This window comes from Penaeus chinensis, chromosome 7, assembly GCF_019202785.1.
Source record: "Penaeus chinensis breed Huanghai No. 1 chromosome 7, ASM1920278v2, whole genome shotgun sequence".
In the NCBI taxonomy this organism is placed as follows: domain Eukaryota; kingdom Metazoa; phylum Arthropoda; class Malacostraca; order Decapoda; family Penaeidae; genus Penaeus; species Penaeus chinensis.
Genome location: NC_061825.1, coordinates 42,930,787 through 42,948,286, shown reverse-complemented (window position 1 = coordinate 42,948,286; position 17,500 = coordinate 42,930,787). Strand labels below are relative to the sequence as shown.

Below are 17,500 nucleotides of genomic sequence, written 5' to 3'. Positions count from 1 at the left end.
TAATTATAATAATAATTATTATTATTATAATAATAATAATGATAATAATAATGATAATAACAGCATTGATATATTTTTTCCCAATAGCTTAAGGAAAGCGTAAATCAGGAGGTCACTTAGGCCTCCTTGGTGGCTGAGAGCATGTGGAGTCATCTAAATGTGTAGACATGTCACAAAACAAAACTACAGAGAACATTACCTGTTCTTGGCAGCATTGAGTGAACAATACTAATACCAATAAAAAAAATTACCAAAAATCAAGGAAATAGGTAAACAGGTGGGATAAAGATATTTCACTTTATGGTGACTAAGGTCTTCTGAAGCCAACATTACATAAATACAATTAATAAACTAAAATCACACTGGATATGGCATGAATGGATATGCCATACCCAGCAGCAATGGGTTTAAAGGAATGAAAATTCTAAACAGGAAAAAAAAGACCCATGAACACAATCTCACACACTCACAAAATAAATAAAAGGGAAAAAGTGTTACCTTACGTTTACGTCTCATTTTCTCAATATCTTGTGCAAACTCCTAAAAGCCTGACTAAACAAGTACCAAAACCGTGTAAGAACCAAAATCACAGCAGAGAGCACACAACAGGATGTGTAGCAGTGCAATGCCACAGACAGACTGACTTGGTTGACATCACATGATATCCAAAGGAAGGATTACACCTGTCAAGCCTGAATACAGGAATAACCCAGAATAAAAGACTATTAATTTCTCTTTACAAATTAATTTTCCAAAATCTTCAATCTTTTAACAATTGAATAGAATAAAAGTGGATATTCACCTCAAACAATACTAAAACATAGAAAAATTGTTTTAAAAAAATCTCAGTTCTTCTGGAACTGATATTAATCCCTTATGAAACATGATATCCTTAATAATATGGATACATTTGCATACAAGCTTACCCATTATCAATCAAGATAAACTCTCCTCTTCCCTGACCTTCCTCTAAAAAAGAGAAAAATAGCAGTCTGCACCACAAAGCTGATTCCAAAACATAAACATGTAAACAGAAGAAAGAAAGAGAAAGGAAAGACAGAGAGAGAAGATCCAGAAAACAACAAGTGGCAACCATGAAACCTGATCTCCAGAATTCCACACACCTGGGGAAGGTTCCTGGCTTGTGGCGAACCCTTGTGCAGATGAAACAGTTGTGTTAAATTGATACTACATAAATTTGTCTGTCTCATAGAGACGGTTATAGTAATGACTTAAGCATCTACAGATTACTAGTATTTGGCTATTCTTTAGGGTGAATAGGGTAACAACTGCTTAAAAAGGGTCAAGGGAAAGAGTCAAAATGGAGGATGAAAGAGAGGGAACAGAGGAGGAGAAGAAAGATGAACAACAAAAACAGCAATAACAGTTAGAGGAATGTGAGACAAAATGAGAGAGTGAAATGTAAAGACTAGTTTTGTCATCGAGGAACAAGGAAGAGTGCAGAGAGGAGTGAGGGGATAATTCAAATTAGGAGTATAACTTGGCCAAAGTACAGAAAATAATAAAAATTCTACAAAATACTAGTATTATAAAAAGCATTTTCTCTCTCAAAAAGTAAAAAATAAATTCTTGTCTATTTTCTTTCTTCTTTCAAGTAGATTTTAATCTACTGAAAATCTATCACACACCTTAATATATTAAGAAAAACATACCTCAGGAACCTCACCTTAATCTTCAGATCTAATAAGAGGGAAAATAAAGAGAGAACTAAAAATATTAAAACTTACCATAATGAACCTGATGCTCAGAAATATTTTATGATTATTGGAAAGAATACATCATCTTTCCTACAGTTTCATGGCTGCTACTCTGAAAGGATCAAAAGTATAAAAAAAATTAATTAAAAAATAAAGTTAAGGGTATAATCAGCAGTTTTATAATACATACATTTACAACTCTACACTATCTGTCTTCGTACTTGAAAGAATATATACAGTAAGATATATAATCTCTAACTACACTCATAGTACATTTCAGAATATGGCTCCGGGTGACAGGTCATTCACATTCTTACTATGATCCATGCATTGCATTTTATGCCATTCATACACCAAAACATTACACTCTCTTGCTGCTGTCAAACTGCAAGTAACCATCACTCTAGTTTACATGATCAGTCTCCTCATGTCAACTATTCAGATTGTCAAATAGCACTCTGCTAGTGTGGTGGACTTGAAGTATGATGTGCAATAGGGAAGCCTGAAGCTGTGGTATATAACTGTACACAACTTCTTATTCCATATTAAGATTTACGAAAATCAGAAAATCGTATTTTTTCCTTCAGTAAAACTACATTCCATCTTGGACACCAAGTGTAACACACATAGTCTATTGAAACACATTCTAATATACATAGTCAGGTTACTGCAAATTTGATCTAGTAAGTAAAATGAATATCATGCATCTCTGAATATGCAAAAACAATTAATATATATTTCGTATTGTATCGTATCACTTTATTGGTGCAGAGTGGTGAAATAGGCTCAGGAGATAAGCCAAGGCAAACGCACACACTCCCCAGAGCAGGAGCCAAGCGAACTATAAATTATTCCAGAGGTATTGGGTTAAAGATTAAAGGACATTTCAAACGGATCTGAACTGAAGACTGCCTATATAAATACCAGAAAATATGCTATTCTGAAAATCATGTCTCATTAACATGTGCCCATATCAATCTAACTGACATGCAGCTTCAGACTTTTTTGATATAGAAACGAGAAAATATTTTGTCAATAAGCTCGTGTTAACATTTTTAAATTAAAGTATCAGTAAAAATAATAATAATAATAATAATAATAATAATAATAATAATAATATTATTATTATAATAATAATAACAAACAATAATAATTATTATTATAACAATAACAATTATAATAATAATTATAATCATAAAAAATAAATAAATAAATAAAACTAAATTTTTTAAGTTGTCCCCCCTTCCAGAAGCTGAAAATTTTGGCTTCTGGATAGTCTACATAGTTTCCAAGTTAATGAAAGGGTGATAAATTGACTATACATTCTTTTATTAAAAAAAAAAAAAAAAAAATAAATAAATAATAAATAAATAAATAAATAAATAAAACAAAGTTTGGTCATATTGTTAATTCTAGAGGAAATTGAGAGTTTGTTTTTTCCTATATTTTTCACCCTGTCCCCTACAATCCTGGGAGCATATTTCTAAGGTTATTTGAAGGTAATTTAGAAAGTAAATGAAACTGCAAAAATTTAAAACCCGAAGTAAAAAAAGCAAAGACTCAGACTCAGAAGATTCACCGAGTTGCATGGATGAATGAACAAATGAACCCCAGCCTATATAAATAAACTACTACAAAGATCACGGTACGAACTGAAAACCTTCTGATTGCAGTGTCTCTCAAGCCTTTCGCTGTACTTCCCTAGCTAAGGCTCACAGAAATCTTCCTAATCCTAGGCCTATGCGCACAGTCCCCCTACCGATTGCTGTATTTCCCTAGCCACTGCAGTCATTTATACTAAAACCAAAAATAAAGATAAAGATACACTTAATCTAACCAAAGGATGGTAGAGCTCTGCTACTGCTTGAAGAAAAAGGTGTAGATATGGGTCATTCTAATGTTTGTTTTTTTAAAACAACTCCATAGCCCTGCACCAATTCAGTCTTTCAATTTCATCCCCATATTGTTTGTGTGAAAAGTCACACCATTGGCAAAACATTTCACCAGTTCTTTACGCAACATCACAGTGACACGTCTCCTGTACCCAATGGCATTGGTGAATCAAGTATCATTGTGCCATACACTGACATCAATTTTATAGAGCGTTAAGTGTGAATAGATTGGAGTAATTAGTTAAAACTAATTAAATGTAAGGGTACTTTATATTATGAAATTACATATGAATATGTATAAAACAAAAGATAATAGCACACATACTACTTTCCCAAGTGCCATCTTCTGAACTGCAAGGTCTGTTTACACTGACTTAGCCAATAAGCAAAGAAGGCACAAATTCCAGCATTTCATTTTCATATAGTGATGTAATCAATGTCTTTCAGCACTTTGAATTTGACTTTCTTATTTATTTTGCAAGTTGTTTTTTTTAATTTTAGTAGACTAGTAGCTTTTTCTTGGTTATTTTTTATTATTATCTTTTAGTCTACAATACTAACATAACATAAAAAAAAAAAAAAAAAAAAAAAAAAAAAAGCTCAAAGGTGTACTATGTAATATAACTTGTTGCAGTCTGACTTTGGTTTGGTCTGTTATATAAAATAACATGGAAAAAGAACCATTCTAGAAACCCGCATTTTTAGAATTCCTCTGATACCATTATGATTACATAATAATTTGGTATATATTTGATACTTTAGTCACAATAATATGGAAAATAATAATAATTATATATCAGGTAAGCCTAAATTCAATGTCATGACCATTCCTTTTGCATAAGAGGCTTTAGTGTGTAGCCAGACCTTTGTGACAAATGTAAACTAATTATATAAATCATGTAATTCCAGTCACAAAATATTCTTGTTCTTAACAGAATAGACAAGAATGGGAAGAAAATACCACACAACTATTTCTTTTTCACTTTATAAATTATCTAGAATTGTAATACACCATAAACATTTATTACACAAATAAGAACTGGTTTTCATTCTCATTAATTTTTAAGATTTTCAGAGTATTAGCCTCTTTTTCAGAGGACCTGTGACAAAAAAATTAAAATACATATTCACAGCCACTATCTTATATAACATACAAAGCATACCTGTAGATTATAATCATAATATAAGCTCTTCCTGTTTAACTAACAAAAGCACAACAAATGCTACATGGAGTTCTTAAATCCTGTGATTAGACAATCATTAACCCAACCACCCCAGATTTACGTTTTGCTCGCTGTATTTTTTTGTGAATTTTGCTACATACAGATGGCTGTATTTTTTTGTGAATTTTGCTACATACAGATGTCTCTACCACCAAGGAGCCTATCAGTAGATCCTAGTTACCAATCCTGATTTCCCCATTCCTTGAATTGGCGGGTAACTGTGTTTTTCATTTTAATACAATTGATATCAATACTGCTGTTATTGTTATTGATGTTATGATTATTAAATTATTGTTATAATCTTGGTAAAATTTAAGACAATGAAATAATAAAAAAGACCCTTTCCAAAAGTCATGGAAAAGGGTAAACATGTGAGATAGGTAGCACTAATAAATGACTCCTTGGTGACTTATAGAGCACTTGCACTTGTAGAGCCATCTATGTGTAAATACAATAAATAAACTTACATTACAGTAGGCATGGCACATATTATTAAAAGTGTAGACTAAGTCATTATTTCCATCCACTGCCATTGCAAACTGAACAATATCACAAAGTTATATAATAAAGACAATCAAAGGTTCATGTTACTGAGAGCAATGCAAAAAGATAGAGGGAAATGGACACTGCCATCATATAGAGCATAAATTTTTTTGTAGAAAACAACACGGTTACATCTGCAGAAAATGGCCTCTGCATATCAACGCTCAGAGATGAAATCCACAAGACCCTCACAGCCAGAGCTCTTAATATCTGTTTTCTGCAAGTTGGCACAAAATGCCAATATAGGAGGGCAAAGGGTGGTTTGCCCTCTGTTTAGGGAATAAATATAGGCAGGGGTTAGGTTTGGATTCACATGTATACCCTGGTTTTGGAACCGTCTCTGGAGGTGTGTTGCTCTCAGTAACACATACCCAATCAAATTTCAAACACCCACATAACCAATCATCACAATTACTAACAATATATGCACACTCATCTGCGAAATAACAATTCATCTTGCACACTCAGGCAAAATAAATAAATAAATGAATAAAGTAAATATATAAACAAATAAATAAAAAAAAAAATAAAAAAAATAAGATCTTGACATCTTTTCCGTTAACGGAACAACTCAACCCGAGGGTACATCTTTACCCACATATCATTATAACACACATACACATATTCATTAACGTTGCAAATAACCGCCAACAAAATAGTGTTCCCTGCCATATAAAGTCATCCGAAATTTCCGAAGCATGGACTGTAAAGGTGCGGGTCACTGACACAGCTGACAACGACCATCCCTCCACACCTGCTTACCTAGCCTCATGGCCTGTGTGCACATATATACGTATATGCCTAATTCTGTACTTGTCTGTCAGGAACCTGTGAATTCTGCGTCTAATCGAAAAAAATGGGTTTAATTGACACTCACCTACATATCGTATATACTTATCGTTCCACAGTTACCCACCAAGCAAGTCTAATACAAGGCTATTTCCGATTTGTATACATTATTTTTTTCTGACTTTATTCTCTCATACTGACAAGATATTGGCTTCACACTGACAATACATTTGTATCATATTTATAACTATGTTAAATAAATTATTTCTTGAATAATATGAAAATATTAAATTAGTTCCTTCCCTTTTATAGTGATATAAGCAAGCCTATTTCATAACCCTGGTATATTGAGCAAAAACATCTCCAACCTGCCCATTTTCAGGTATAGCAAATGTCATTTAAAAAAGCTCAGCAAATACACTCATTTTGCTATATAAAAAACATAAGACAAAAAAAATCAGCGTTTTCATTGAAAGTAAGACAACAGACTCCTTATATTTGATATTCACTTAGCCATCATCATCAGAGAAGGTGACCGTTGTTGCAGATTTTACTCCCGATATTTGAGTATAGGGTAATGAGTAACGACTGTTGGGTACGTTTCCATAAATAATATTAAGCGGTAAATGAAAATTGAATTAAAAATAAGACTAACTAATTAGACTAATGACAACCCAGATGTTCCCCATGTCTTAATATTTTTCAAGTTAATGATCATCCATACGAACACACACATACACACATACACACATACACACATACACACACACACACACACACACACACACACACACACACACACACACACACACACATACACACATACACACATACACACATACACACATACACACATACACACATACACACATACACACATACACACATACACACATACACATACACATACACATACACATACACATACATATACACATACACACACACAACACATACACACACACACACACACATACACATACACACACACACACACAGAAACACACACGCGCACACACACACACGCACACAAACACATACACACACATACACACACACACACACACAAACGCACACGCATGCGCACACAAACACACACACACACACACATATACATACACATTTCTTGAAAATCTTGCCGGATGATTGAATTTGAACGGGATATAAAACATAAAAAAAATACATGGATGAATGTGTCTCAGTCAAATTAAAAAAGTTACACAGTTATATATATATATATATATATATATATGTGTGTGTGTGTGTGTGTGTGTGTGTATGTGTGTGTGTGTAAAAGGTTGTAAAGGACCTTTAAAACATTGGTTATTGGGTAGTCATAGGAGTATAACGGAGGAGTACAAGTGATGGTAACACACGAGACGAGTCTTGGGTAAGTGCCGAGCCGGGGGGGGGGGGGGGGGGTTGAGATGACCTGAGCCCGCGGACTGGGGCACGACTGAAGGCTAAACTATGTCAGATGAATTTGTCAGCTAGTCCTTACTGAAGCGATGGTTCTCCACTGGACTTCAAGCCACGTGGCAAACAGCCACGCGGTCTATATCTAAATCGTGCTTATGTACACGGGATAGTGTGTGTGTGTGTGTGTGTGTGTGTGTGTGTGTGTGTGTGTGTGTGTGTGTGTGTGTGTGTGTGTGTGTGTGTGTGTGTGTGTACATATGCATATATATATATATGTATGTATTCACACACACACACACATATATATGTGTGTGTGTGTAAAAAATGATCACATAATACATGCCGTCGGTCCTTTTGAGTGCTCGCCACTCCAGTAAATGATCGGAAGGAATTATAAGTGCAAATAAAACTATCCCGTAAAAGATATACATTTTTTTTTTTCAAATGGTTTGCTTGTCTGCTTCGCGCAAAGCTTGTGAGAAGCGGATTTCACTTGCTTAAAGAGCGTCACTGAATCATTAAGAATAGAAGGACCAAATAACCAAATTACTTTGTTAGAAGAGCATTATGCTCTCAATCACGGAAGCAGTTCCCACCTGGTTAAGACCTTTTCTTTCTTCAAAAGTATCATTATTTTATAGCTAAGAGATGGGAAGAAAAACTTGATACTGATTGGTCCTGATCCCTGCGGTGGCGGGAACGGGATATACCGCAACTGGGCATTTTTGGCATATTGCAGTGATCAACCACTTTGGAGCAAATTGTGGCACTTATGTGTTGACTAATGCTGTGAGCAAATACAATTACGAAGTAGGAAGTAGGGTCACATGTTTTCAGTAATGATAAAGACACATATATGTTCATTGTTACCAGTTTAGCAAAGCATATTTACACGGTATATGTTCATTGTTACCAGTTTAGCAAAGCATATTTACACGGTTGCCAAATTTATTTACATATTTCTGTATATCATTACTCTGTATTAGGTGCGCAAATTATCACTCAAATGGGGGGCTCTCAATACTGATTCACCACCAGACGAACTTATTGAGAATGTTCATAATTAGATATATAATATAAAATGAATAACATACATTGTAGAACATCAGTATTATGAATGGCTATTCTGTATTCTGTATCTATTCTGTATCTTTCGCGAAATAATATTGTTTTTCCTGTTCTTATATATACACTTTCACTATATTTCTTATATATCTACTCTATATATACTGTCTGTGAGTCTTGGCGATAACTGACCACTAGCTAGCGATCTGCACATTGAAGAACCTGGCTCTAAGTAGTTATCCATTACTATCGGGACCCGTGGATACCCCACGGAAAAAGAAAAGTACTTTTCTCTCTCTCTTTTACTCCCTTCCTTCTACTTTTCCCTCCTCCCTTCCCACTTCAAGTTCTACACCTTTCCCCTCCCACTTCCCGCCTCTTCCTCCCCTTTCCCTTCCCCTCCCTTTCCACTTACCCACCCCCTTTTCCTTTTTGAGTCCTTTCTGTTTCTTTTCTCCATCTGTAAGCGCCATTTCACGCGCTTAGATTATTTGTGGCAATTCAAGGTAACTCGATTCACTATTTATTGGAATGCGGTCAAACTTGTTATCAATACAATATCAATGATAAATCAATAAAATAATAATCATAGCCACTGTCAAAATTCAATTCAGGTTCACTTAATTTCCTTACCACACGAAGACCCGTTATTTTCGTCATTACATGAGGACCCGTCATTTTCTTCACTACATGAGGGCCCGTCATTTTCCTCACTGCATGAGGACCCGTCGTTTTCCTTACCGCGCTGTTATGCCTACTGTTCAGTACCTCACCCTTTAAAGACCCATCACCTTTCTTGTTCGCCGGACGAATTCTTTTGCATTTTCCCCGGACCTCCGTGTGGTTATTTATTTTTTCATGCTTCCTCTTTTCATTTTCTCATTGCCTTCAAAGTGGAGTTGTGTCCCTTCATTTCAGACCAACTATCTCGCTCAGAAATATCTCATATATTCATCCACGACCCTTATTATCAGTTGACTGAGGCCATCGTTTTCTCCAGGGTACATACCTTGCATGGATGGCTGAAATATCTCATATATTCATCCACGACCCTTATTATCAGTTGACTGAGGCCATCGTTTTCTCCAGGGTACATACCTTGCATGGATGGCTGGTTACCTGGCGGTTTGGTTGAATGGTTTGACTCCCTTGCAGCTCGCTGTTCATAACACGGGACAGCCTCACTTGCTGGTGGAATGGCATTTTCAGATATCTCCATCTGTATGTGTGTGATAAGTCACGTCTGCTTGCGTGATTTTATGTTACAGTTATTTTTGAAAATCTAAAAGATACAAGGGTTCCCTCAGAGCTTTGACCCCAAATATGGTGAAAATAAATATCATTCTATAAGTGGATGGTAGGTTTAGCTCTGATCTCATGTTCACTATCCTTGGTGTTCTCACTGAGGATAATCCTCATAGCTTCATTTTGCACTACCTTCAAGCTATTTATTTCTGATTCCTTACACTACAACATGATAGTCTACAAATGACCTTATAAAAGCCAAGTAAAACAGTCGAGCAAGCTTAACACTGATGTCATGTTCTCTTCCGACAAGAACTTTCAACGGTTTCAATCTCTCCCAGAGTCTCTTCTTTACAGAAAGGACAGGTCTGCATCAGGTCTGCATCATTTACGTCCACCCCGAGATATTTATACTTATGACACAGCTCCTGGTCACCTATGTGAAAAGTGGGTAAGGGTATGATACAAGGGTGGAAGGAAGGCCATTGTTTTATCAGCGGAGATGACTAATCACACTCATGAGCCCTTGTTGTGGGTTTGTCGATAATTATTTGCATCCTCTCTTGTGATGATGCTCTGACACATATATCACCAACATAGCATATAATGGATTCACCATCCCCAAGTGGAATATCTGCCACCAGCTTGTGCATGAGGACACTGAACAGCATAGGACTGAGAACTCCTCCCTGTGACGTCCCAAGTTCAAAAGATTATGAAGTGGAACTTCTCACTCCCCTGAACAAGACCCTTGCAGATCTGTTCGAAAGATACATTCTAATCCAGCTCAATAATTTACCCTGGATACCAAAGCTTACTAATTGTTTTAGGATAACTTCTCTGTTTACCATGTCAAAACTGACTTAAGATCAAGAAAAACAGTGTGCTTCTCTAGATTAGAGCTTGAGAAATACTCTGCAAAGCAATGCTGTGTGCTACGTCCCGAGAGAAATCCGCACAGTCTATGAGATGATTTACCTTTGTAACCTGTAATTGAGTCTGTTCAAAATTATCCTTTATAGAACTTTGCATACACACGAGGTTAATGAAATTGGGCGGTATTTATCAGTGTTTGATTTCGGAATATGGATGATTAGACTGCGCGTCCAGGAACCAGGCAGAATACCTTATGACAAACGTAACCTGTACAGGTGCAGCACTTTACTAAGTAAGTAAATTAAGTTTATTTACCACCCAGGCTATCAGCTCAGGCGTGGGCAATCATGATTACAGTTTTACATACATCTGACACATTACAGTAGTCTGTGACTACTGTAATTGTACATGGTAATATAAAAACATGTCATACATCATACAAAAATAATACGTTGATTTGCTTTTGCCACTGTGTTTACATACGTGTTTTTGTTTACGGCAGTTTTTACTCCTCGCTAAACACTGCGTGTTATATCCGTAGACTTTCACTGCCATTCGATCTTTCCATCTGTCTCTTCTCTCCACGGCAACATTGGTCTTTCTTTGGCACTTAGCTCTCGCTTCACTGCTGATGAATCACGCTGCCTCTTTCTGTGACAACGGCTACTATATCCCTTCGCGTGTAAACTCCATTTCACGCGATCAGATTATTTGTGGCAATTCAAGGTGACTGACACCACTGCTTCACTATTTGTTGGAATGCGGTCAAACCTGTAATCGATAAAATATCAATCATAAACTAATACAATAATAATCATAGCCACTGTCACAATTCGATTCAGGTTCACTTACAAGTTTCTGCCAGTACTTTTAATATTACAACTACAGAAATAATACATTTTACTGTTTGCTAAGAGTGTCATTACATCACATTGCTTAAAGTAAACGACAATATACATGGGCACATATCTACATCTATACATAAATGTGTATGATACATACACATAGCGGGAACGGTCAAGGTCTTTAAGAGAAGTTCTCAGATCAGTCCTTATGTACGTGTTCTCAAGCTGGTATTCACTCTCAAACTGCTTTATAAACCAATGATAGCCACCCCTCGTGAAACGTCCTTCCTTCCCTATATACGTCAAAACTTAGGACATGGCAAAATTCAGCAATTATATCAACACGGAGGAACACGAGTATGGCATTATCCTTATCGCAATCCATGAAGAAACCGCCATCTGGAGCCCTAGAAAGGATGATATACGGGTGATGCTGATGCCAGCAGCCATGCCATACTGTTGCTGATGACAGCGGCTACAGATGATATATGCGTGATGCTAATGCCAGTAGCTACGCCATCTCCTCTTTGATATTTATGATGTCAATAAATTGTGTGCGTGTGTGTGTGTGTGTGTGTGTGTGTGTGTGTGTGTGTGTGTGTGTGTGTGTGTGTGTGTGTGTGTGTGTGTGTGTGTGTGTGTGTGTGTGTGCGTGTATGTATGTGTGGGTGTGTGAATTTGTGTGTGTGTGTGTATGTATGTGTGTGTGTGTGTGTGTGTGTGTGTGTGTGTGTGTGTGTGTGTGTGTGTGTATGTGTGGGTGTGTGAATTTTGTATGTGTGTGTGTGTGTGTGTGTGTGTGTGTGTGTGTGTGTACGTGATAAATTAGGTACGTATTTCATATTGTCAACATATGTTCGCTTATATGTATAATATAAACTAAAGTGCCTCGTATATTTACGTAAAAAACTTTAAATTAAGATAAAAGAAATGAGCATAGAAAATATTGTTGAATATGGAAGGAATACTAGATGACATTGCCTACTGGATCTTGATTATATAATGGGGATTTAAAGTACTTTGAAAGCCGTGTGTTTTGGAATGTGTTGAGTTCGTACTTATACCACAGTGCGTAAGTTAAAGATACTTGTACATATTAAATCGCCCAGATATATCCAGACTGACAATTCACAGAGTTATTTGATGTTAGCTTGAACTTTTTACGTAAGGAAGGTTGAATTTATATGAAGTCAGAGAGAAGCGAGTTAATCTCGGTGGTACAGAACATGTGCCTCGGAATTCCTCCTCATGTTGGATGAGCAGAGTCGTGAGATTAGTTTAAAATACGTCATTATTTATGAATATGTAATTCAGAAGCAATGTTTTATAGAGATTCACAAGTAGCATTATTTTTTTGATTTGCCAAGTAAGTGAATTTAGTGGTATGAAGTTTAACACAGCTGGCTTTGCTAGTCCTTTAACCTTGTTGCTTTGATGTAAGGAAACGTGGAAGTCAACAGTAAATGGAAAACATTTACAATGGAACCTTTACTAATCTGCCTATCAATAATCTGGTTCCTTTGGTGTGATTTCAATTTCCCACAGCCATGTAGTACATGGTAAAATTTGCTCATGATGGACAAAATAACCCTTTTCATCTATGGTACTATCTTCACAAGTTGATAATAAGAAAGTTGTGCAATACGTAAGACTTCAGTAAATTTACAGGAAAATGTAATGGCACTACAATAATTAGAGAGAAAAATTGCACTCTACTACATGAAATAATCTGTTTAGACTTAAACTAACATAAAAATAAGAAAATAAGTTTTGACAAATGCCGCATAGAGAGTAAGTCCAAGACTCTTGGGTGGTGGTCCAGGGGAGGAGCCCCAGATTAGGAAATACGGCAATTGGATTGGGATTAGAAAGGTAGTTGGTTTAGATGGTGATGTGCATGTTTTTCTCTGAAGTGGCTGGAGTAATAGGGGCATTATCTTAGAAGGATATGGTCACTTTGTAAACATTACTAATGCTTTTGTTTGTTATTTGCACTGGAAAATAAAAAGATTCTATTGTGGATAATTGAAAAAATTAATAATAATTGCAAATTTTCCCATAATACCCAGTTATGGCAACTTTTGTGATGTGGAGTTGGGATATTAGTTTTTCCATGAATGTGTCCTGTAAAGTCTCTGTCACTGGATCCAAACTTTTTTTTTATCCAATCAGCCACCCAACCTTGCATTTATTATTTTTTATTACTATTATTTACAGTATTATATGCATGGATCTGTTCACTTCCATCAAAATGACAGCATTCACCAGATACTCAGTCCCCCCAAAATTGTTCCTGGTTTCCCACCCAAAAACCATGGAGTCTTTCTCCACATGCTATTTGTTTAAATTTTTTTTTTTTTTTTTTATGATGTTATTCTTTGTCTGTGAAGATAATTTCATGTATCAGCCAGTGTAGTTTTCCCATCCCATAGTGTCATTAGATTGTTCTTATTTTAGTGAGATCATTATGTAACCTATTATTTGTGTATTGCACAAATTTCTTGTTGACTTTTTGCGAGAAATGCCATATATAAAGTTTCTGAAATGTTGGTATTCTATTTATTACAGGCAAAGTTTTAAGTACCATATCTCTATGAAACTGGAAATATTCTCGGTCTTCTTGTGTTGCAAATATGATTCTCATGGATATTCTTCACTTGTGTGTTTTTCCTCCCAAAAGGCCAGCTTTTGGTAAATATATTGCAACCATATATCACCTTACTCTATTATGTTCAAAATTGGACCATGAGGTAGACTAAAGAATAATTAATTGTCAAAATAAATAAAACAACTCTCTTAGGTTTATAAGATAACAAGGAGAAAGAAAATCACTCTTTTAGTCTGCAAACTTATGTTGTCACTACCAAGACCAGAATTGTTGGCATGGCCTCAGCCAAGCATATTTCCATGTATAATCTTTTTAGGCAAGAGAAAAGAGAGAAGTAATTGATCAATTTCTTGTCAGTTCAGTCTCAAAGTTGCTGAATATACCTGGGCGAGGTTTATTGACCTTTGCCAATATGCCAGTGCAGATGCCACAGTATTACTTATTGCAGTTATGTTTTGAATATTTACCATTTAGTTTATTAGAATTTCTTTTGCATTTATATTTTGATTCACTTCTGTTACAGACCAGATTTTACTGATGGTATTTTAAAAGTGTGGTATATTATTTGCTATCTTTATAATATTTAGCCATTTGTGAATTAGCTGGAAAATTGTATGACATTGCTAATAGTACCTTACAATCCATGATAATAGATATATAATGCTCATAACTACAAACAATTAGCAAAAACGGATTACTAGAATTTGGGAATATTCATGAATGAGTTTCATTGGATAATGAATTCATGTTCTTTCCCTTTTCCAGCTTCAAGAAACATACTAGTGAATCATGAGCTTCAGTGAGTGCAGGGAATTAATATCAGAAGGAGATACTGTTATTTTGTACATCAATGTTTCACAGATCTATGCTCTGGAGGTAAGTGTGATTAATATGAATCCAATATTTTATATCAGTACATATTTATCTATTAATTTTTGTTTTTACATTTGGGAGAATGTTTGATTACCCTTTTCTTTTTGAAAAAAATAAGACCATACTGATTAATGACCTTTAATCCATTGTATATTCCAGGTAACACCAAAAGTGTCCAATAAGCATGGTCAACTGGTTGACAATGTCTTCCAAACTAAATATGGCTCTCTGAAGGTTACTGATCTAATTGGTAAAAAGTTTGGATCCAAAGTGAGCTTGTCAAAGGGTTGGGCACATGTACTGTACCCAACACCAGAATTATGGACTATCACTCTGCCTCATCGTACACAGATTCTCTACACCCCAGACATATCCATGGTAAAACTGTAAAATGTTTTTTAGGAATGAGAATAATTGACAGTTATAAATCAAATGCATATATAGGGATCTTAAGTATATAGTCATTATAAATCTGTAGTTGTTATAAAACATAAGAATGAGGTTTAAGGTTTGAGTAATGAACACTAGAACAAATAGGAAGTGTAATGACAATCAATTCAGTTATGATATGATATTTATATTAGAACATGTACTAAAAGTAGGAACTGTCAAGAAGAGAGTAATATTGTTATTGATATGATTAATATTTTTGTACTTCAGGTTTTAACACAGCTGGAAGTTGGCCCTGGCTCAGTTGTATGTGAAGCTGGTACAGGGAGTGGATCACTGTCTCATGCTTTGTTAAGAGCTGTTGGTCCAACAGGAAAATTGCATACTTGTGACTTTCACAAAGAAAGAGTTCAGGTAATATGCCTCAAAAAATCAAGATTTAAATACATGCTTGACAAAATTAGATGTTACTTTTATTTGAAAATTTGTGGTGAGCTATTTTATATCTTCCAACTTTGTAGTACTGTAATGATAATTTTAATAGGAACTAAACTTTCTCTTAAAATTTGTTTTAATAGGTTGCTCTTGAAGAGTTTACTCGCCATGGCTTTGGTGATCGTGTGACAGTGACACATCGAGATGTTTGTGCCCAAGGCTTGGGAATTGAAGGAGAAGCAGATGCAGTCTTTCTAGATCTACCTAAACCATGGGAAGCAATTCCTCATGGTGTGAGAGCAATCAAAAATGCTGGTGGCAGGATATGTTCATTCTCTCCATGTATAGAACAAGTAAGCTGCATTAATTGTTTGTGGTTTGATAAATGATCAGTATATATATCTATAAACAGATGTAAAGTAGTGACATAGAAAGTAAAAGACTTCAGAAAAGGAGAGAGCTTTGCTGTCCAATTTGGTGAATAACTGTGTATATATATCTTTTGCAGGTGAGCAGAACATGTGAACTTATGAAATCAATAGGACTAAGAGAAGTAACAACTTTAGAATGTTTAGCTCGAGAATTCCAAGTTAAAACTATTTCACTCCCTGTTATCTCTAGAACAAAAAAGGTAGATATGGATTTGGTTGTTGTAGCTGCCATGTATATTTGTAGTCTCAAGACCAATGAATCTGATATACTGTATATTGTAATGCCAAATTATAATTATATGTTTTAATATCTTTCCTGCCATGCTGTTCCAATGTCCTTGCATTTGGAATGCATGTCATATGTGGGATTTATATTTTCTCACAGATTTTGAATAGCAGTGTATTCAATCACTGTATATACATATATGTACATAAACTATTTCTATATCCTCCAATCTACAGAAAATTGAAGTCCAAGATCCTGATGTTGCTCAGGATGAACCAGAAGTCATAAAGAAACAAAAGATTGATAATGATAATGAAGAGGAAGAAGCTTCAGACGCCAGTGACAAATTTGAAAATAATCATGAAGAAATACCAACAGAAAAAGAGAACAACCAGGCCAAAATTGAATCCGTACAAAAAATTAATGATATCAAATTCCGCACTGGTGTTACACAACTGAAGATGCCAGGACACACTGGGTTCCTTACATTTGCAACTATTCCACCTGACTTAAAAAGACCTGAAATCATTAATAACCCTTGTGATTCTGCTGAGTAAGAACAGCTATTAAAGTTTTTCTTTTCTTTAAAATGCATTTTATTTACCACTTCATAGAAAAGTGTATGGGTAATTAATGTAATAAAGAAACTTGAAAGCTATAGCAAATTACATTACATTATACTTATTCTTATACCCCTGTCCATTGTAAGTAAATGACAAGTGATGAGAAGTAAAAGGTGATAAAAAAAAGCTATATGAACTGAATGGAAGAACCTTACTTAAAAGAATTTACACTAAATTTGTCTGTAGCTATGAAATGTCTGCTCCATACTATTGATAATGAAAATAGTATTACTGTTATTTGTATCCCCCCCCCCCCCAGTTCCTTATCCTTCACTTGATCTAACCCCTATACATTACCT

The 17,500-nt window shown here is 35.2% G+C and overlaps 2 protein-coding genes across 3 annotated transcripts in view; one reads left to right on the top strand and one right to left on the bottom strand.

The window, feature by feature from the left end:
- LOC125027123 (endoribonuclease Dicer-like) overlaps positions 1-6,313 on the bottom strand; it is a 31,500-nt gene extending 25,187 nt beyond the window's left edge. The window contains exons 1-2 of the mRNA XM_047615962.1: positions 6,254-6,313; positions 1,749-1,830 (exon numbers count right to left, since the gene is read on the bottom strand). Coding sequence (XP_047471918.1) covers positions 1,749-1,751 — 3 coding nt within the window. The 5' untranslated portion in view covers positions 1,752-1,830; positions 6,254-6,313. The remainder of the gene's footprint in view (positions 1-1,748; positions 1,831-6,253) is intronic.
- A 6,313-nt stretch (positions 6,314-12,626) lies between these two features.
- LOC125027195 (tRNA (adenine(58)-N(1))-methyltransferase catalytic subunit TRMT61A-like) lies at positions 12,627-17,168 on the top strand. Of its 2 annotated transcripts, none has more exons than XM_047616117.1 (7): positions 12,627-12,687; positions 14,989-15,099; positions 15,256-15,474; positions 15,757-15,900; positions 16,065-16,274; positions 16,430-16,552; positions 16,815-17,168. In XM_047616117.1, exons 2-7 carry the CDS (start codon positions 15,013-15,015, stop codon positions 17,133-17,135), a joined length of 1,104 nt encoding a protein of 367 aa, XP_047472073.1. In that variant the 5' UTR covers positions 12,627-12,687; positions 14,989-15,012; the 3' UTR covers positions 17,136-17,168. The 2 variants fall into 2 exon arrangements, with proteins under 2 accessions (XP_047472073.1, XP_047472074.1); XM_047616118.1 differs by having other exon boundaries at positions 12,636-12,683.
- Positions 17,169-17,500: the final 332 nt, after the last annotated feature.